Raw genomic sequence first — 23,538 nt, 5'->3', positions numbered from 1 at the left:
ATTAGCTGGAATGTACCAAGAGCTTTAATCAGTTGGGGTCTGGGTGTTTAGACCCCCACCAACCTTTACAATAAGCTAGAACTAAGCCACAGCTTCTAGCACCATTAGTGCTCGGCAAGTGTAAACAGCCTTGAAAGTGCTATACCTTGGTTACATCCGGTTACATCCAACCTGCTCAGGTTCTAGACTAACACACACAAGTCACTGTTCTGGATATTATCATTATCTTAAAATAGCGTTCTACCAAACTTCCGCTCCACGAAGGAGTTTCATCTTTGAGAAAAGAATGTCAGCAAGGGCCTCCCTATGTACATTATTTATTTTGAGGCCTATAGCTGTAGATGTTGGTTGGCTGCCATGTCATCAAATGTTACCTGCATACATCACTTAAAGGACAGCTCCGGTGTTCGAACATAAAAAAAAAAACAAAAAAAAAAAAACACATTTTATACTCACCATCCCTCTGGAGATGATTGCCATTTGAATTTCCTGCCAGCCGAGATCCCCGTCACCTCTGATCTGCATCTTCTGTTCTTCTTGACTTTGGTTCTTCCTGACTTCCTGGGTTCCAGTCAAATGAATAGGGGAGAAAAAGCTACCAGTGCACACTGGCAGCCTTTTCATTGCCTGTATCACATCACATGGCTTCCAGCCAATTAGGCCTAAGCCACCTGGAAGCCATGTGACACAATCAAGCCAATGAAAAGTTTACTGGGGCACAAGTGCACTAGTAGCCTATTCTCTCCTATTCATTTGTACAAGAAGACGCAGATGATGACACCAACACAAAATGGAGGCGGGAGAAGAGGATGTGGTCGACAGTGATTAGGTATGTATGCTTTCTTTTACTTTCAGGTGGGGGGCCAGATAGGTAAATAATATACATTACAAAGTTATATAACTTTGTAATGTGTGTTAATTAATGAAAAAACATAAACACCGGAGTTTTCCTTTAAGGTATTGTGTGACAGACCTAAGTTTGTTAGCTAAAGTACAAGTATTGCACCACAGTAAAGCCAATCTGTATATATCTCCATCAGCACAGTTCAAGCTAACTGGACTGTGTATCTCCTGTGTATGTCTTGTGCTAAAAGCAGACCAGAAACCTTTCTCCTCAGTAAATCTGCTGGAAAGCCAATTTGTAAAGGCACAGTGACCAAATACTCACTCATCTATAGAAACATATGTAATGTTAACAGAACTGTATCATTTTGGATTTGCATAAGACAATTCAGTAAAAGTGTTAAAGTTGGTTCACAAAATCCTAGGGTCCAGAATTCTCATTTTTGCACTTGCAACTACATTGATCAAGAATAGTTGGGGCCCCAACATGATTACCACATATGGAGCTTGTCTTTTGCAGGCATACAGATGTCACAACAATCCTTAAAGGGGTTGTCTGGCAATCAGCCTGTTTAATGCATTGCTGTTGGTGCATATAAAACAATAAACAGGTCATCCTTACCTATACATGCTCCCTCTGTGTCGTCCTCTTGTGTCGCGGGGGGTCCCTCCACTGACTGCAGAGCCTTCACTTCCGAGACAAACTCATCTTGGGAGTGACAGCCCGATTAGCCAATCACTGACTGAGATGAAACAGTGATTGGCTGAGTGGGTTGTCGAGTTTGTCTCGGAAGTGGAGGCTCTGCAGTTAGCGGGGAACAACGAAGACACCAGAGGAGGACACAGGAGGACAGGTAAAGATAATATGTTTACTATTTTTTATGCACCAGCAGCAATATATGGAAAAAAAGGTAAACCGCCAGAAAACCCCTTTAAGAGGAGGACCCAGTCTCATGCTTCTTCCTTGTAGAGATCAATGAGGGTCTGAGCCTGATCGATCAGAAGTTTTGACATGTCTTTGTGACATGCCACAAGTTTTTGCAAATGACAGGGCCAATATAAAGGCTGTCAAGTTATATACAGAAATTCAAGTTGGTGTTTTTTTTTCTTGTTTACATTTTCCATTATTCTCACAAAAAAAGAGTAGAATATACAGTATGTTAAAGCAAACCTGTCAGGAGAGGCTGAGCTCTGTGATATATAGGTGTATATGATTTAGAGCAGCGTAAATCCTGACAATACTCCTAGGTGACTTGGTAAGAGTCATGGTTTGACACCAGAATTGATTCTGCTTTTTACTCAAAATTCCTGTTCCATGTCACATAAACCTGTATATCACAAAACTCTGCTTCTCTTCCCCTGTCATATGCTGCTCTTATAGCACAGTGTTTAATACCAGTCATGAAGTTTACTGCATATGAAATCTATTCCATAAATGTGTAGGGTTAGATTTTGTGGCTATTTTTGTTATACACAGTGTAAAGTATGTATGTTGTTGACTTTCTATATAAAGGGTTCAGTACTAGCAGTCAAGGAGAGGTCAATATCTACTTAGCATCACAAACACACACATCACGTTTGGTTTGGATGGAGATGGCTGTAGAAGGTCAAAAGTGAAAAAGAAAAAGAACTTTGAAGTGAATCCCTAGAACAAAAAGCAAAGTAAACTTCATAGAGAAGACTACACTTCAAACACAGTCCCCCGTGAGAATGGATTATTTCTGACAGAGATGGATGTAAACATAAATTAACTAATATCGGCAATGTGAGTTCTTTTGTAACAAATGAAGGTGGCATGGGCTGATATAAACGCATGTGCCTAATGGAACAGTATAATTACTTTAATAGTATTATTACTAGTATTATTATTTATCACAATGTGGTATATTAGAGCAGCTCACTCTACTACAGTACTGTGCATGGATAATGTGGTTGTTAGCAGCCCCCTCTAGGCTCCTTTGTGAATACATGCAGTATAGATTAGTATAAAGGGAGTATAGTTTGGTCCAGATAAACTGACAGTCAAAATTTTAATTTAAAAAATGAGTTGCATTCTTTGAGTCAACCTCTCGGATACAGATGGAGGGGGAGATACGGAGCTTGGAGATATATGTATATATTAGGTTTTTTTTTATATGTGACTGAGTTTTCATGTGGAAAAAAGCTGTTTAACTGCTGCCAAGGATCAATAGAAAAAGCTGGTGTGTATTTCCCCATCCACACAGGGTGATTGAAAACTTACTGCATGAAGGGAAAGGCAGGACTGAACATGATGACCACGGTTACCTTTATCTCTGTTAGGGTATGTTCACACAACGTTTGTTTTGTCTGTTTATAATTTTTAAAATGACATCAATCATTTTGAGTGAAAAATTACGTCCATTATTTTGAGGATGGGCCGCCCGTCAGTGCAATTACAGCTGCTGGTAAAAAAAAAAGTCCATTGAATTTAATAGTGACAATGGATAAAGGACAGTGAAAAAAAGAAAAACTGTGTGTAAACAACTAAAAAATAATGTCCGCTGTTTCCAAAAGACAAAAATAATTGACGTGATAATTATTTTGACGTCCGCGCAGAATTTCCGTAATTTTATACATTTTGTGCATTGGACGACCGTCATCCTATTAACTTTATTGATTGCATTACAGTCAGTTAAATCGCGCCAATAACAGATGTCTTTTTAAATAAAAAAAGTGGACTCCTTTTCTCTTTTTTTTTACGTTGTGTGAACATAGCCTTACTAAATAAAATACAGAAGAAGCAATAGAAAGAGAAGTATATAAAAATTCACAATGTGTTTAAACAATAGTAACAAATGTACTAATCTAAACCACTATGAAAGCTGTCTACAGCATATAACGGAGTGCTACCTGAAAAGAGATATGGGGCTAACATGCCTAGAAAAATTACTAAATACCATGTGCACCATTTTGATAGAGCTGCACTATTTGTACAATCTTGTAAATTGATTCATCCTGTCACAGTACTGATAAATCTAGCCCACTATGTACAGAAATATAATAGCAGTCTATGCTTTAGTTCTGTATTTGTACTTGAAGAGCATTGCTAATTGCTGGTGACAGGCCACCGCATTGTCTATTCGGGCACGTGCCGAGGACAGAAGTCCTCCGGCAGCGTCGCTGACTGCATTGTGAGCGTATAATGTCATTGGTGCTGCCGGATGAATTCCGTCTTCAGCGTGCCCAAACAGACACACCGGTGGCAGGATTTTAACACATATCCTGCCGCCAGCAAGGAGTGATAATTACACTTTAATGTAAACCGTTACATTCTAATTCTTCATGTTTTTAAGTATTCTAGACAGGTAACAACACTATATTTTAACCTACCTTTAGTGGCTATCCTCACACAGTCAATTTTTGTTTCCTGTAAAGGGAAGAGAAAAAAAAACCATTTTGTTGTTCTTAAAGATGCATCATTCCATTTTGTAGCAAACTTAGCAGTTATTGTATTATATGAGCTCTGTACTGTATTGTTATGGGACATAATCTATCATACTGGAAAATAATAGGTCTGGGTGATAATACGGAATATCAGCAGAGCAGGCAATGACAAAAATTGGCCTGGCCAGGGAAGGTCACTGAGTGCACTGAGGGTAGGAGTCCCGCCCCAAGTGCGCCAAATGCTTAATTAGCATAAGTACTAAACCGCTAATAGCACAGAAATGGTGTTGAAGATGAAGGTAAGATACATACTTACCTTTGTCCTCAGCTTTCTGTGCACTATAGGGAGATATTTATGGATGACTGCACCATAGGTCAAGCCGCTTGTCTGAACAGTCTCTAAATATCCCCTAAGGCATACTGCTTAGTAAAACATAGCTGATTTGGACTGTCCTCACCAGGGAAAATACTCAACATTTAAAACACCAAGACCAGCAACTACAGTATATAAACATTTTACCACTCTAGTCAAAGCAGTTGTGTATGCTAGCCTATTCAGCTGCACCCTTGTTTCCTTTAAGGGTACGTTCACACATACCGGATCCGCAGCAGATTTAATCTAAATAACTGAACACAGCATCAAATCTGCTGCGGATCTGCGGCAGATCCTGTATGTGTGAACGCACCCTAAAAGTGAGTAAACCAATGCCAACAGAACCCAGTACAATAATTTAATACTAGCAACATACTGGAACATGGAAGATGGTGTCTAGGAGATCACATGGGCAGGAGCATAGCTGGGATTCACGGGGCCCCATAGCAAAAGATTTTAAGGGCCTCCCTCCCCTTTGCACAATACCGCACTGCATATATACAGTACAGACCAAAAGTTTGGACACACGTTCTCATTCAAAGAGTTTTCTGTATTTTCATGACTATAAATATTGTAGACTCACACTGGAGGCATCAAAACTATGAATTAACAAATGTGGAATTATATACTTTACAAAAAAGTGTGAAACAACTGAAAATATGTCTTTTATTGTAGGTTCTTCAAAGTAGCCACCTTTTGCTTTGATTAATGTTTTGCACACTCTTGGCATTCTCTTGATAGTAGTCACCTGAAATGGTCTTTCAAAAGTCTTAAAGGAGTTCCCAGAGTTGCTTAGCACTTGTTGGCCTTTTCGCCTTCACTCTGAGGTCAAGCTCACCCCAAAACATCTCAATTGGGTTCAGGTCTGGTGACTGTGGAGACCAGGTCATCTGGCATAGCACCCCATCACTCTCCTTATTGGTCAAATAGCCCTTACACAGCCCGGAGGTGTGTTTTTTGGTCATTGTCCTGTTGAAAAATAAATGATGGTCCACCTAAACGCAAACCGGATGGAATAGCATGCCACTGTAAGATGCTATGGTAGCCAGGGTGGTTCAGTATGCCTTAAATTTTGAATAAATCCCCAACAGTGTCACCAGCAAAGCACCCTCACACCATCACACCTCCTCCTCCAAGCTTCACAGTGGGAACCAGGCATGTAGAGTCCATCCGTTCACCTTTTCTGTGTTGCATAAAGACACAGTGGTTGAAACCAAAAATCTCAAATTTGGACTCATCAGACCAAAGCACAGATTTCCACTGGTCTAATGTCCATTCCTTGAAATCTTTAGCCCAAACATGTCTCTTCTGCTTGTTACCTGTTCTTAGCAGTGGTTTTTGAGCTGCTGTTAACCTTCAATTTCTGAGGCTGGTGAATCAAATGAACTTATCCTCCGCAAGAAAGGTGACTCTTGTTCTTCCTTTCCTGGGGCGGTTCTAATGTGAGTAAGTTTCTTTGTAGTGCTTGATGGTTTCTGCAACTGCACTTTAGGACATATTCAAAGCTTTCCCAATATGTCCTATTTCTTAAAGTAATGATGGTCACTCATTTTTCTTTACTTAGTTGCTTTTTTCTTGCCATAATACAAATTCTAACAGTCTATTCAGTAGATCCACCTGATTTCTGCACAACACAACTGATGGTCCCAACCCCATTTATAAGGCAAGACATCCCACTTATACAATCTGACAGGGCACATCTGTGAAGTGACAACCATTTCCAGTGACTACTATCAAGAGATTGCCAAGAGTGTGCAAAGCAGTAATCAAAGCAAAAAGTGTCTACTTTGAAGAACCTAGAATATAAGACATAATTTCAGTTGTTTCACACCTTTTTTTATTAAGTATATAATTCCACATGTGTTAATTTATAGTTTTCATGCCTCCAGTGTGAAACTACAATTTTCGGTCATGAAAATACAGAAAACTCTTTAAATGAGAAGGTGTGTCTAAACTTTTGGTCTATACTGTATGTATATACATATTAGGGATGGTCCGATCCCTCCGAGGTTCGGGTTCATATGAACCCAAACGCTCGGCATCAGATTCCCGCTGTCTGCCCGCTCCGTGGAGCTGGTGGATACAGCGGGAGGACTGCCTGAAAAACTGGGATACAGCCTATGGCTATGGCTGTATCCCAGTTTTCCAGGCGGTCCTCCCGCTGGATCCGCCCGCTGCACGGAGCGGGCAGACAGCAGGAATCATTACCGAGAGTTCGGGTTCGTACAAACCAGAACCGAACTCGGTTCGGACCATCCCTAATATATACACACACATACATACATACATATACATATACTCTTTGATGTAGCCCAAATAAATCCTGCCTGCAGCCACAAGAGTGACTATGGCCTATGGCTGCTTGCTCTGTCAGTCCACTGTATTTTACTATAAGGGCCCATTAGGAGCCCTTGTGGTTAAATACATAGGTGCCGGAGCAGACTACCTTTTGCTTAACCCCTTATGTACTGCAGTGTGCAAGTGACCCAATGTTCAGAAGACAAGGGGATATCTGCTTTACTGCTGGTGCAGTGATAACCCATGACCTCTGCACGGAGCTCCGCACCTTTTCCTACTTGATTGTGGCAGCAAGAACATAGGTCAGAGGTTCAGAGCAATGAAGCAGAGATCTCTTTGTCTTCTGCATGTTAACTTTTTTTGTGTTGCACCATGTAAGTAAACATTGGGTCACTTACACACTGCAGTACATAAGGAGTTAAGCAGAAGGACACAGGATGCTTTTATCTTCTCCCTTGGTCCGCCTTCCTGCACGGACCCCATAGCAGCTACCTACCCTGTCTCTATGGTAGCTGCGCCACTGCACACGGGAGACTCTTAAATGAGGCTCAACGGACTCTTTTTGCATATTTGTATTTCCAAGAGGGCAATGCACCTAGGTTTTCACTGTGTAAAGCGCTTTTACTAGCAGCCTACGGTGTCTTCTTTAGATGGTCTTTCTGAGATCAGTGGTCATTTTATCGTGATCATCCTAGGCACTGGACCACCACTATATGTTAAGTATATGTATAGGTAAAGTGTACCCACTGATTTTGTGAGAAAAAATGCTTCTGTATTGAAATCACTAGTAAACCTAGCTTTTTAATATACATTATTTAAAAAAAAAGAAAAAACATGTACTGATATATGCCACTCAAACACATGGCAAAAGGCATATATTGGTTCTACAGAAGTCTATAGACAATTTCAGTATGTATGCTGAACATACTATACACTGCAGCTAATACAGTATGGAAAAAGTCCAACGGGTAAGTTTAATTTATTGTCAACTTCTACCTCCTGTGAAAGCCACTGCTTATCCAGCAGTAAAATAATGAAAAACAGTATGTGATGGGCTGTGCTATTTCTATGATATCTGAATCACATGTCCCTATGATAAGGTTTCTCAAATTGTATCTCAAATGATCTTCTTCATTTCAGCTGTTCCTTCTGAAAACCTGACAATGAGCTCAGAAAATCCTGCACTGCACCAGTCTTACCCCATTGGCTCTGCTGACAGCTTGATAGTAGATACTGTAGCTTTTTTGTGGTAGAAGTGGAGCATTCCAGTACCCATTATATGTTTTATTGTCACCGACTGTGAAGATAAAGGCATTCGACAAAAGATTTGGAGGAAATTCTGCTGCATAGTAGTACTGTGAATTCAACAATGATGCATTCTGGTAATGTATGGGAACTGGAAAACATTTTAGCATTTCTGAGGCCTTTCTGACTCGACGAGATTTCTTTTCCTCGACAATAATGTGGTAACCACTGCAAGTAAAAAAAATAATAATAATAAATTCAAGTTTTGTCTAGATTATCATTTCTCAAATATTAATTGACAGATGGTAAACTCAGCTATGTGTTTAATAATATTTTTACTAAAATTATTTTGTACATGTTTTTTGACTTTTGAACAGTAATTATGAACAGAAACCAATTCTTCCATCCACCCAGGAAGAAGAGGAGCTGGCTGGAGACATAGTTAGCCAATAAGAAAAAAAAAAACCTCCTTAGTCCTTGTTAGATTTATTATATAAAATAGGACGTGGTACCATTGGCCCTTCAGTTGTTGCAAAAGTACAATGCCTATCATGTCTGGACAACCACAGCTGGATGGTCGCACTTTCCCATCTCTAATTTGAGGAACGGTGTAATTTATAATATTTATTCTCTAAAGGCTGATCCATACAAAAATAAAGTTTCCCTATCTACTTTGTGGACACATTTATTTCCTAAAGGCTTTGGGTACACTCTAACTATTCCAACATGTTCTTATAAAATTACATTTATAGGCTATGTTCCCACAATGTCCTTTTTTTCCGTAAAAAACGTCTGTCTTTTAATAAAAGCAGACATCCTTAATGTTCACGATCATTGATGACATCTGTCTTTATCAAAAGGATGTTTTTCAAGGAAAAAAGACGTTATGGGAGCATAGCCATTGCATGCCCATTTCAGCACCATGGACAGAAGAACATATACAAAGTAGCTTCGAATGGGTATCAGAACAATGTGTAATATAATGGTTGAACAGCAACATTTTTCTTTTGGGAAACAACCTTCTGTATTATTCTTACTCATCTTTTAAATGTCCAAATGACATACATAAACCTGTAACATAACACTAAGCATTCCATTGCATTTGCATTGTAAGAAATTAGAAAAAAAACACATGTATAACATGTTCTCTGTTTATCTGATGGACGACTTTTAAGAGCAGGTGTGTAAATCTCAGCAGTGGGTTTACTAAGAAACATTTTTGAAGAGTTATCATAAAGCATATATGACAGATTGACATTATTGTGAAGGTTAAGATAAAGCAATGCCCACTTGTATCTGTGTATGTGATTTGGAAAAAAAAAAAAGTCACAGAGACGTCAAACGGTTTCAGAAACAGTGCTCCCTGCTGACATCTCTGGCAGAGTCAGGAACTGTCCTGAGCAGGAGAGGTTTTCCATGGGGATTTGCTACTACTCTGGACAGTTCCTGACTCGACCAGAGATGTCAGCAGAGAGCACTGTTTCTGAGTGTAAATAAAACAATACTTTTCTGCAGGACATACAGCAGCTGATAAGTATGGGAAGACTGGAGATTTTTTAATAAAAGTAAATTACAAATCTATATAACTTTCTGACACCAGTTGATTTGAAATTTTTTTTTTTTTTTGCTAGACAACCCCTTTAAGTGCTCAGACTTCTACCCATCACAGAAGAAGCCAGGAGAAGCATTGGCTAAGTCCTTCTCTCCCAGTCTTGCTGCATAAGACAAACTCCATAGACCTACTATAGCGTGTCTCCTGCGACTAATGGCAAGACAGAGACAGATATCAATATTTTACAGGATTAGGCTATGTTCATACAACGTATTAGACCGGCCGTTCCGTGACCCCGGCCGAGTCACGGAACGGCCGGTCTGTGCCCAGATCATTGCATCAGCGCGCGCCCACATCAGAGCTTCCCCCTGCACACTATGGAGCAAGCGGCCGGAGCCGCTCGCTTCATAGTGTGAACTGACAGGGTTTCCTGCGGCCGCAATTCATTGAATTGCGGCCGCAAAAAACTAACATGTCAGTTATTTGCGGGGCCGCATTGGATCCCGGCCGGAGCGTATACCATGTGTATACGCTGCGGCCGGGATCCCATTGAAACTAAGACATTGTTCCACCCCGCAAAAACTACGGCCGTTGTTGCCATCTGCAACAACGGCCGTAGTTTTACGTAGCATTTACGTAGTTTTTGTAGTATGTGAGCATAGCCTTATAGCACATGGTATAAGACCAAGCAGCCTTAAGTTAACATCTCTGACAGTGCTATAGCTTTCACATACATTGTAGCACTGTAACCTCTAGAAATATTACCTGTTGTGACTGTAACCTTTGTAACCCCTCTAGCTATGACATCTTTAACATGCATGTGCCTCCCTTAGACAAATGTTCTTGGTTTCTCGGGAGTAACATTTAACAAATGACAAACAATCAGCTGCTTCATTTCAACTGATTAGGAAACAGGAGCAAAACTTTGGCAGGAGAGGCCTGACAGAACATTACAGATGCAGTAAGTCTCCAGGAAACTATTTCAGGTGAAAAGTAATTATCTCAGGTACTCGAAGAGGGGAAAAGTAATTATCCAAGGTACTCGAACAGGAATAAAATAAATATAAATTGAAAAAGCAGGTTAGGAAATGCATTAAATCATGTAATGTATGTTTCAAATGAACATTTAATCAGGTTCCACAATTCCGTATTAGGAGAGAAACTGTTCTCCTTAGACAAGAAACACTTTAACATTGCAGACGGATGTGATTAGGAACTTGCTTTATTTTTTTACAATAGACCAGTCAAACAAGTGAATAAGAAAGAACTTAACTTTCTCTATCCCAACAAAACAGTTCTGCTGCATAAATAGTATATGGAGCCACATCATGCAAAGCTGTGAACATTTAAATGTATTATTTGTGTTACTTAAAAAAAAATGTAGATCAACTGTTAAAGAAGTTATTATTTTATCACAACCCTTTTAGTATAAAAGCTACAGCTGCACACCGAACCACCACAGACCACAGTTTGGTATCACTACCACGCAGCTCATGCAAACTCTGCCCCATTCATTCTCTATGGGAGCTAGGTGACAGCCAAAGTCTGTACACTATTACAGTGTCTTCAGGACCTCCCATAGAGAATAAATGGAGAAACATGCATATGAGCAACATGGTTCTCCATTCCAATCAGAGAGTTCCCCAGCCTTCAAACCCTCCTCGATTACACAGTTATCTAGTTAATAACTTCTAAAATGTCATAGCAACATGTCAGAGGTTTGTATCAGTCATGGTCCGGCTGCCGGGACCCCTGCCGATTGTTAGAATAAATGGGGAGGCGCACACACACGCTGCCTCTTTATCTCCATCTCACTGCTAAAGTAACGGTGGACGGAATTATAATGGAGCCCTGTGGAATTTTCAGTACTCGATGTACCAGAAATTCCATAGGATTGCATTATAATTCCGTCCACTGTTACTTTAGCAGTGAGATGGAGATGAATAGGCAGATCACACTCTACTGCGCGTGTCTGCCCAAAATGATCGGCGGGGGTCTCAGCACCCAGACCACCACTGATACAAACTTTAGACATGTCACTATGACATACCAGAAGTTTTTTTAAATGATAGGTACCCTTTAAATAAGAAGATACATGGCTACATAAAGGGTGAAAGATCTATGTGTATCTTGTTCTACTAAGACGAAGAGGAGTTTATGAAATTCTTTAGAGAACATACATTTATTGTCAAATAATAAAACAGCAATTCTTCCTTAAAATTGTGAGACTCTTCTCATTTTAGAGGATATGTTGATACAATTCTGTTCCATATAGTATGCCACTAAATTAGTATTGTTCTAATTTAAACTTGGTCATCCTATCCCTTTGCTTACAAAGTGCAAACATATTCTACAGTATTCTATAAATAGTCAACATTTATACCAGGGGCATAACATCTAATTCTAATTATGCTATCTCAGACACATATACTAGGACTAATCACATTCAAGGTTAACTAACCAATCAGGGAGGAAAAAGAAGTACCTAGAGAAAACCCATATAACATGTAAAGAAAATGTTGTACCAACTTCTATACAAATATCACCTTGGGGGCCTCCCGAGTCCCCATCAATGAATAATGTCAGTGGAGGGAAGAGTGAAAATGAACATTCACCCGTGGCATACGTTCGGGTGTAAAGGGAGGACAGAAGAGATAAAGCAGATATCTGGAAAATGATAGATCTGTCCTACTGTATATGTCATGGAGCCTGTAAAACTGGAATCTTGGCACCTTGATAAGTTCTATATGGAGAACTAGGCAGCTCTTCAAAAATGGCTAGTTAAAAAGAAAAACTAAAATGCTGTTTAAGAAGATGGTAAAAGGGCAGATAATGAATACACTATTATTAATTTAAAATTAAATAATTATTATTATTAATAAAACTAATACTGTTAGTTCATGCAACTGAAACAGAATGAATGTACATGTAAAATATGGCAGCTGCAAGGCATGATCTCTACTCTATTTGGGCACTTTCAGAAAAAAAAGGCTTATTTGAATAGCTGGAATGGCTATAAGGTCTTTGTAGTCTTGAAATCCTAAAACAACATCCTTACTTTGAGAAAGAAAATCTCTGGTGTGTAAAATCCCATCTCTAATGCAAAAATATATTAAATATAAATACTTGCACTGTAAATGATAGTACCTTGCAGCTTGTTCCAGGGCACAACTTTGCTAGAAATGTTAATTCGTACAGCACCCTTGGGTGTTCTTTCGAGAAGTATGTAAATTAGATTTAAAGAAAATGACATTTTAGGTTCTGCAGCAACTTTAACAGAAGTGCCGGGATCTATATAATATAGAGCATTAAGGTCAGCAAGTAGAGCAAAGTGTTTTGCATGTTAAATGAGCCACACATGCATTTGGGAAATAGAAGAGTGGGGAATAGAAAGTAGTGGGTGTAGAATGCATCCCTTAACATTGTTTGACATTCCAAAGAAGTAAAAATAAAAACTGAGAACAGGCAGTAGGGGAGATTTATTATTACTGTATTTATTATAAGCCAGTCTCACACCACCTTTATTAAAAGGAGATTGTCCAGTTGATGAACGTGGGGCTGAAAAAAAAACATCGGTTTGGACCTGAAGCTGTTCTCAGAAATGCATATTGTATTTTGACCTAGCTTTCTTCTTTGTTTTAACAGAGTGAAGCTGCAATACTGCATACAACCCATGGGCAAGTGTTGTGATATTGCCTCAGGAAGAAACAAACATACAGTACCATATCCAGAACCAGAACCCTGATCTAAGGCAGACATCAAGCATCTGATCCTGTTCTATAAAAATGTACAGGAAGGATGTCTCCCCTCCCGCCCTGGGGGTCTACGATGCCAGGGGGGCTTAGCTGGCATGACACACAGATCAGGGGGAGGAGAGAGGTGTGACGTCCCCTTTTTCAACTTCACTGCATTGCCTCAGTGCATGCTCAGAATCAGCGCCATACAGACGTGTCTACTAGCTCTGACCTGCTCCTGGTGAATGTTTTGAGACAGGGAATGCTTTGAACATTTGTGAGCCTATTCATGGGTAATCATCTTAATAACTGAACTGTCTATGGTAATGCTGCTGTTTGTATGTGGCAAACAGGACTTTTTTGGACTGTATTAATAAAATTTTGTCTGTGAAAAGTAAACAGACTTGAGAGACTGGTTGCAAGGACTTTTCTGATGCTCATGTGCACAGTTACTACATTTATGGATACTGAGTGTTCAAATGTGATATGAAGCAATATGCCTTATGCTGCAGCGACGTTAATTTACAATGCAGGATGACAGTGTAAAGTTTCTGACTACAAAGAAATTATACAAACTGAAAAACAAGGAGTAGACAATAAGATTGATCATGTACTATACGTGAGATTGATTTCTAAAACTATGTATGAATTCATGTGAAATGTGGTGGTGAAATTGATTATTTATAACACGGGGGATTGATTCTTAGGAATACATTTGAATTAATCTTAAGTACGATCATCTATTTTTCATATGAAGAATTAAACAATACATGTGCATCAGCGTAAAAATAAGTAACAGAAACAGAATCATCTCTCATCTGTATCATTGAGACACCACTATAATAAAGGCACTCGGTTTTAATAGTCACTAGTAACAAATTCTCTTTTTTACTTTGTGCAGGAGTCAGCAGGTCACCACCTACCTGACTCCTAGAAGAAAATTTCTGCCATCTATTTGTCTCCAGATACATTAGAAGAAGAAGAAAGTTGACTGGAAATATTTCAAACCCAAAATGTCTTTTCATCTTTTCACCACAAGACAAATTAGATTAGCAAGTAACCAGACCTCAAATCTATTTGCTCTTTAATAATTTAAGCACTTAAAGGTCAAGCAGCTCTTTTCTGTTCTCCTTTATCACAGTCCAAGTGCTAATGAAAAATAACTAAATCCCATCGTCTGTCTAATTTCCACCCGGCGCTGACTACCTGATGTAAATTAACACATGATTACCTCCTGCACCAGGACTGCTGCTTGGAGACAATTTTGTATTTCTTACTGCTACAAAATGAGGACACCGAAGGCAAACTGGATTAGAAAATTTAAACCTAAAATCCTCGGCATATTGATTAGGTTATTTATTTGAGCTTTAGCTCGAAATTTTTCAACCGCCTTAAATAATTCCTAATCTATAAACCAGAGATAATGTAACATTATCTTATAAATATGAATACACTGTAATGTGATGCAAAAAATCTCATTGGCAAAACCTACAATACAAACATAAAAGCACCAAATGGATGGGTGCAATAGTGACAAGCGGTGATGTTATCTATAGGCAGAAAGCAGAACGATGATTATATATCCGTAAAAATACTTGTATTGGTTTGGTCACACATGACCTACATGTTAATGGTTTCCTGTCAATGGATCTGACAAACATGATTACATGTTTTACCACAGGAGTTTCAAGAAGTATCTGCAGTGGTTTACTCACTGACTTTGAGAAAATTAGCCAGGAAAAAAACTACATTTTTTTCCCACATAGTGGCAGATCCATAAGAACATTTTATAAAAACAAAAACTAAGCTTGGTGATTTATTATTAAATAGAGATATAACTGAGGATGATAGAATTTGGACCAAAATCTTATATTAGGAAAGGTGCCTGACCCTGGTGATATTTCATCTAAATATTACAAAAAACTTGCAGATAAATCAACATCTCATCTGTAACATTTCCCTTCCCTTTCCTGCCCTTTTAATTTTTTGCAATGAAACTTTTAGTGATAGCCGTAAAAACACATTCTAGCATAACAGGTCCTATTGTAGGAGGGATACAAATGAAATGGCTACATTCACACACCAATACATTTTCAAGGATGAAATTTGTGATCAGCATTTTTTTTCTCAATCCGCAAAATATCATTCGCAGTGCTGCTTAATCATCTGTATTGTGCTCAATATTTTGTGGATTCACCGAAAGAAAATGGCATAAAATTATGTCACTAGCTGTCCAAACCAGCCAGGAGGGAGAGATCTAAATGGTGATGTCACAGAATTGTGAGAATTTTTGCGGAGTGCTTAGGTGTTCTCTGCAAAATGCGGAAGCTCCCATAGACTTCTATTGGAGTATCCATACAACAATTGCGGAACGCATTACAACCTGTCCTATTTTTTTGCGTCGCGGATTGCGGATCCGCAAATTTACAGGATGTATAAACAGCACCATAGCAATGAATGGGTTTCAAAGGATTCAGTATTTGCTGATTAGCAAATACTGGTGAAAAATATTGAGGAGTGAATGAGGCCTTAGCTTATTAACTGATAACTTACTAACAACCCTAAGACCCCCCTTATATTGCTACCTAATCTTACACATCCACTTTACCAATGTGGAAAACTGTCCAATACAAGTGAAAGGGAAGTAGTTAGAAATTACATATTGTAACTTTGTAACCCCCCACCAGACTTTTAGAAAATTGCAAATATTTATGGTATGTTCATATCTTTTGGTTTTTAATTGTAGTTAATGAAAACAAAGCTAGGAATAGATTTGAAAAGAGGAGAAATCTCAGCCTTTCCTTTATAATATAGGGTAAAAGAATAATAGACAAGGCACTATAGGGTAAAACCTTAAGACAATAGTAGAAGTGGAGAACAATGGGTTTGCTCAACTTCAGATGAACATCTAGCCTGTTATTCAAGTGGATTTCACTCTAAAGATTTTTTCACATATCTGCACTTGTATGCACACCTCACAATGGGTTAAAGAATGGACTAATCCTATGTGACCTAACAAATGTGTATCCAATATAGTAACCACGTTTTGCATCAATGAATTGCTGTTTGTAACCTTTATATACTCTGATGTTTTACACATATGCACGCTTGAAAATGGTGGTGAGATGCCACTGAAATGTCGTGCCTTTATGTTTTGCACTATGATTTAAAGAAGAGTACTGTGGATTTTTACTTTATATCAGTACCCGTCCATGGTCAAGACCTAGACCTGCAGGCACCAATAACTTATCAGCAGCTGTGCCACTTCCTTCTTTCTTTGTTTCTGCTATCAGCGAATATAGATGTGTGCCGGAGCAGCCGTGGGTTCTGGAGTCCCTGGGGTCCGAAGCCAATGGATCCCATGTAAAGAGCAGATGCAGAACAGTGTGCAATCCTCGGATTTAGCCAGATATTGTAAAAGAACCCTTTTGGCAGGCACTGAATGGCTTTCAAACAAGGCATTCCCATGCAAGTGTTAGGAAAGTGGTTTATTTGCTTTCTAAAACAACTCACTTCGGGGTTCAGATACCTTTCTTAGTTTCAAATAGACATAATACACAGTATACACACTTGCTGTTATAAAGCACTGATGTCTGGGCAGAGGGCGAAACTAAGCAGGCCCCTAATTAAAAACACAATAATGACTGGATAAAAATATACAAATTCATTTCTACAAAATAATATAATAAACACATATTAATGAAATTAAAATACATTCTGCTTATTCTAAAATATCATAATAATCAGTATAAGAAAAACAGTAAGTAAGTTTAATAGTGAAATGGAGATGTTCTGGTCTTTTTTTTTTAATCTTGTTATGTCAAACCTAGCTTTATTTTGGGCTAAAGGGTAGAAATGACATTGGGTTGGTATTTAGGACAAGAATCTGATTTCCAAGGATCTGTTCAGCTTTATTGGCAAGAACACAAGGACAAAAAAAGATATACAATGTGTATGAGTACATAGAAAATTGCGGACATATAGAAAGGTCGAAAAACTATGATTAACTTTGCAGCATGGGGGCTGCAATAGAAAGCATGCTGCCCTGTATAGTTCCCCCAAAACATGTTGTTTCAGAGACCACATTACTAACACTTGCGTGGGAATACCTTGTATGAAAGCGTTCAGCGCCTGCTGAGGGTTTCTTTGCAATCCCTGGCTAAGTCTGATAATCGCACACCGTTCTGCATCTAGTCTTTCCTTTGTGACCTGTCCTCTATTATTTCTTCTTGGCTTTGGCTTTAGTAATTTCAATTAAAAACCTGACTGTGTGAAAACACTCTTAGGTTATGGTTAAGGAAAAAAAAACTGAAAAGGCGTCCGCTTTTTCTTTTTAAAATCGTCAATTATTAACGCATTTAAAATGACCTCAATGGAATGCATTGAAATGAGTGGAACGACGGACGCCCAATGCACACAGTGTATGAAATAACGGATGTTGTTTACATGGACGTCAAAATAATAATGAAGACAGTTACTCGTGGAGGTCTTTTCCAAACAACGGATGTTATTTTTTAGTTGTCCTTTTACCATTTACACTAATGGTGTGTTTACACAGACAGATTTATCTGACAGATTTTTGATGCCAAAGCCAGGAATAGAATATAAACAGGAAACAGGTCATAAAGGAAAAACTGCGATTTCTCCTCTTTTCAAATCCATTCCTGGCTTTGGCTTCCAAAATCTGTCAGATAAATCAAGTCAAATGGACTTTTTAAAAAAGAGACACCCAAAGAGCAATCAGTCCACCTGAACTAAAATAATGTACCAACGGCCATCACTGACGGTTGGCCAAAATGCAAAATGACTGACATAATTTAAAAAAAAAAATGGAAAGAAAAATATCATGTGAACATAGCCTTAGGGGTCAATATGACCTCTCCTTTTTCTCTTTATATAAAATGAATAATCCTGTTCTTCATAGAACACTAGACAGAAGCAATCTCAGTAACCTTGTTCCCCAGCAGACCAGGGCTGAGATTACAGTACCCCAGTTAGTAAAAGAAAGTGAGAAGAAAGGAGAAGTAGTATAAACAGTAAGGGCATGGCCGTAGGATCATCTTGAGACCATCAATTGATGCACTGAATTCTGACAGCCTTAGTTACAAATAAAGCAGGTCTATATTATGGAAACAATTACAACTTTAAATTTACCTGACAAAGAATATTATGTGACTGTAAACCATCTGTCAAAAATTATAAGAAAAAAAAAAAACTTAACTTTTGCAACTAAGGTCAACTATAATGACGGCCAGAAGCTGATTGGTTGCTGTAGAGCTTATCTTTGTCATAAATAACCCTAGACTGAATATGACAATTTTGATTAGCGTCAGCAAATATGATTTATTTCTGTGTGCATAATTTAAAAACTATAATCATAGAGGTCTGTACCAGCAATTCATCATACAAGACAAATGTGAAACAAGAGGTAAAACTAGTTTATTATTTCCTAACCTATATAATATACCGTATTTAAGTGAGATTAACAAAAACTGTCATCACTTTGATGCTGCCTGAACTGGGCTGTCCTCTGACTTCTGCCTTCTCAGCTGGCCTTCATTCATAGAACTATTCCTATACCCAAACAAGGCGAGATCTATCAATAAAGACTGGTGTAACAAAAAACAAAAAACAAAAAAAAAAAACGGAACAACGCTGATGACTTGTGGCTCAGGTAGCATAAAAGGGTCTATTACAGATGCACTGTGGCTGATACTATAACAGGAGCAGTGACTATTACAGATGCACTGTGACTGATACTATAACAGGTGCAGTGACTATTACAGATGCACTGTGGCTGATACTATAACAGGTGCGGTGACTATTACAGATGCACTGTGGCTGATACTATAACAGGTGCAGTGACTATTACAGATGCACTGTGGCTGATACTATAACAGGAGCAGTGACTATTACAGATGCACTGTGGCTGATACTATAACAGGTGCAGTGACTATTACAGATGCACTGTGGCTGATACTATAACAGGTGCGGTGACTATTACAGATGCACTGTGGCTGATACTATAACAGGTGCAGTGACTATTACAGATGCACTGTGGCTGATACTATAACAGGTGCGGTGACTATTACAGATGCACTGTGGCTGATACTATAACAGGTGCAGTGACTATTACAGATGCACTGTGGCTGATACTATAACAGGAGCAGTGACTATTACAGATGCACTGTGGCTGATACTATAACAGGTGCAGTGACTATTACAGATGCACTGTGGCTGATACTATAACAGGTGCGGTGACTATTACAGATGCACTGTGGCTGATACTATAACAGGTGCAGTGACTATTACAGATGCACTGTGGCTGATATTATAACAGGTGCGGTGACTATTACAGATGCACTGTGGCTGATACTATAACAGGTGCGAGGACTATTACAGATGCACTGTGGCTGATACTATAACAGGTGCGGTGACTATTACAGATGCACTGTGGCTGATACTATAACAGGTGCGGTGACTATTACAGATGCACTGTGGCTGATACTATAACAGGTGCGGTGACTATTACAGATGCACTGTGGCTGATACTATAACAGGTGCAATGACTATTACAGATGCACTGTGGCAGATACTATAAAAGGTGTGGTGACTATTACAGATGCACTGTGGCTGATACTATAACAGGTGCAGTGACTATTACAGATGCACTGTGGCTGATACTATAACAGGTGCGGTGACTATTACAGATGCACTAAGGCTGATACTATAACAGGTGCGAGGACTATTACAGATGCACTGTGGCTGATACTATAACAGGAGCAGTGACTATTACAGATGCACTGAGGCTGATACTATAACAGGAGCAGTGACTATTACAGATGCACTGAGGCTGATACTATAACAGGTGCGAGGACTATTACAGATGCACTGTGGCTGATACTATAACAGGAGCAGTGACTATTACAGATGCACTGTGGCTGATACTATAACAGGTGCAAGGACTATTACAGATGCACTGTGGCTGATACTATAACAGGAGCAGTGACTATTACAGATGCACTGTGGCTGATACTATAACAGGTGCGGTGACTATTACAGATGCACTGTGGCAGATACTATAAAAGGTGTGGTGACTATTACAGATGCACTGTGGCTGATACTATAACAGGAGCAGTGACTATTACAGATGCACTGTGGCTGATACTATAACAGGAGCAGTGACTATTACAGATGCACTGTGACTGATACTATAACAGGTGCGAGGACTATTACAGACAGAGGCACTGTGGCTGATACTATAACAGGTGCAGTGACAATTACAGATGCACTGTGGCTGATACTATAACAGGTGCGAGGACTATTACAGATGCACTGTGGCTGATACTATAACAGGTGCAGTGACTATTACAGATGCACTGTGGCTGATACTATAACAGGAGCAGTGACTATTACAGATGCACTGTGGCTGATACTATAACAGGTGCGGTGACTATTACAGATGCACTGTGGCTGATACTATAACAGGTGCAGTGACTATTACAGATGCACTGTGGCTGATACTATAACAGGTGCGGTGACTATTACAGATGCACTGTGGCTGATACTATAACAGGTGCAGTGACTATTACAGATGCACTGTGGCTGATATTATAACAGGTGCGGTGACTATTACAGATGCACTGTGGCTGATACTATAACAGGTGCGGTGACTATTACAGATGCACTGTGGCTGATACTATAACAGGTGCGGTGACTATTACAGATGCACTGTGGCAGATACTATAAAAGGTGTGGTGACTATTACAGATGCACTGTGGCTGATACTATAACAGGTGCGGTGACTATTACAGATGCACTGTGGCTGATATTATAACAGGTGCGGTGACTATTACAGATGCACTGTGGCTGATACTATAACAGGTGCGGTGACTATTACAGATGCACTGTGACTGATACTATAACAGGAGCAGTGACTATTACAGATGCACTGAGGCTGATACTATAACAGGTGCGAGGACTATTACAGATGCACTGTGGCTGATACTATAACAGGTGCGAGGACTATTACAGAGGCTCTGTGGCTGATACTATAAAAGGTGTGGTGACTATTACAGATGCACTGTGGCTGATACTATAACAGGTGCAGTGACTATTACAGATGCACTGTGGCTGATACTATAACAGGTGCGAGGACTATTACAGAGGCTCTGTGGCTGATACTATAACAGGTGCAGTGACAATTACAGATGCACTCTGGCTGATACTATAACAGGTGCAGTGACTATTACAGATGCACTGTGACTAATACTATAACAGGTGCGAGGACTATTACAGATGCACTGTGGCAGATACTATAACAGGTGCAGTGACAATTACAGATGCACTCTGGCTGATACTATAACAGGTGCAGTGACTATTACAGATGCACTGTGACTGATACTATAACAGGTGCGAGGACTATTACAGAGGCACTGTGGCTGATACTATAACAGGTGCAGTGACAATTACAGATGCACTGTGGCTGATACTATAACAGGTGCAGTGACTATTACAGATGCACTGTGGCAGATACTATAACAGGTGCAGTGACTATTACAGATGCACTGTGGCTGATACTATAACAGGAGCAGTGACTATTACAGATGCACTGTGGCAGATACTATAACAGGTGCAGTGACAATTACAGATGCACTGTGGCTGATACTATAACAGGAGCAGTGACTATAAACAGGAGCAGTGACTATAAACATGAAACCAACGTGCATCAAAACATCCTTCCTCGTGGTTCTGTTAAACAATCAGGCTTCATTCATCACAATAAACCCTTTTGATCAGAACCATGATTAAGGATGTTTCTACACATGCAAAACAGGCCGGTTTTCTGCTTGAATGAAGAAGTACAGGATTGATTTGCTTGAGCTAGAGCTCTTAGATGTTGTACTCGCACAGTTTCTTTGCTGCTCTTACATGCTCCTCATTACATTACATAGAGTTTATAGGAGTCTGTTAGTGCTGATGCATGTATATGGAAAAGGATGGCAGCTAGTCCAACTAAATGGGGCTAATCTGTGTTCAAATTTGTGTCCAAGTCCAAGGCAAATCCACAGCAGAAATCCAAAGATATGCCTCAGATTTTTGCCATTAATACATGGTCACTTGGTCCAAACAAGATCAACAGAACTTTGTGCAAGTTTTGAAAACAGTGAAGTACATGAATATGACAAACAAAATGACAAAATTCAAGATCCTTTTTACACTTCAACTGTGAAAGTTTGTTGCAATGTGAAATTTTAGCCATAATGACTAATATTTTTAGAAATCTTATCACTAGTAGCCATATACTGTAGCTGTACTGCACAAAATAAGCCAGCCTAGTTGTGTCACACAGTATTTATTGTGGGGGATTGTTGTTTCATTTCTCAACCTCTGACCCACAGAAGTGAATCACAGTCACACAGAAACATGTATTCTTCACACAATGTAAAGTCCTTCAATAATTTCTTTAGGTCTATGAAGTGAAGTTGACAGTGGTGGAATGAATGGATGACTGAATGTTTATTTCTGAGATGATTGTGAAGACACAGAAGGAATAGATGACAAAGCCATGCTACTTCTGTTGTTCAATCAAAGACACTGCCTTTCAATGATTCTTTCTAAGCAGTTTGGGGTCAAGTACAGAAGGTTTTCATATGTATCTCCGAACAGTGTGCCCTTATATGAAACATGCTTTACATTAACTTAAAAGGGTTATAATGGCATCACGATCATAATAACCATCAATAATCCTGTTGACTAGAAATCAGGCACAAGAGTAAGGTAAAAAAAAAGAAGTTGGCATATCACTTAGCTAGATCAATAGGAAGAACTCAGCAATGTTTTCACATGGACATTATACATTTTATTAGGAAGGAACAAAAGCAATACTGACCGATTCAGTTCTGCTACATCTAAATATGTACACAAAGTAGCCACTGACAAAATGAAATAAAAATCTCTCAACTTGCCAGCATGAACAGAAGAAGCAGGTGCCCTCATAATACTACTCTGCTAGGCATCCAAATCCATCATCAACACTAGGCACTGCGCCACCATTATACTTATAGGGCTCAACTGTAAATGAAAAG

At 39.2% G+C, this 23,538-nt stretch overlaps 1 protein-coding gene across 4 annotated transcripts in view; it reads right to left on the bottom strand.

Annotated features, from left to right (window-relative positions):
* Positions 1 to 23,538, bottom strand: part of PTPRM (protein tyrosine phosphatase receptor type M) — a 597,029-nt gene that overhangs the window by 213,495 nt on the left and 359,996 nt on the right. For all 4 annotated transcript variants that reach the window (XM_069957755.1, XM_069957756.1, XM_069957757.1 and 1 more), the window contains exons 12-13: positions 8,119 to 8,392; positions 4,195 to 4,231 (exon numbers count right to left, since the gene is read on the bottom strand). In XM_069957755.1, coding sequence (XP_069813856.1) covers positions 4,195 to 4,231; positions 8,119 to 8,392 — 311 coding nt within the window. The remainder of the gene's footprint in view (positions 1 to 4,194; positions 4,232 to 8,118; positions 8,393 to 23,538) is intronic.

Source organism: Dendropsophus ebraccatus, chromosome 2 (assembly GCF_027789765.1).
Source record: "Dendropsophus ebraccatus isolate aDenEbr1 chromosome 2, aDenEbr1.pat, whole genome shotgun sequence".
In the NCBI taxonomy this organism is placed as follows: domain Eukaryota; kingdom Metazoa; phylum Chordata; class Amphibia; order Anura; family Hylidae; genus Dendropsophus; species Dendropsophus ebraccatus.
The sequence above is the reverse complement of the archived record's forward strand: the minus strand, read 5'-3'. Positions and strand labels throughout refer to the sequence as shown.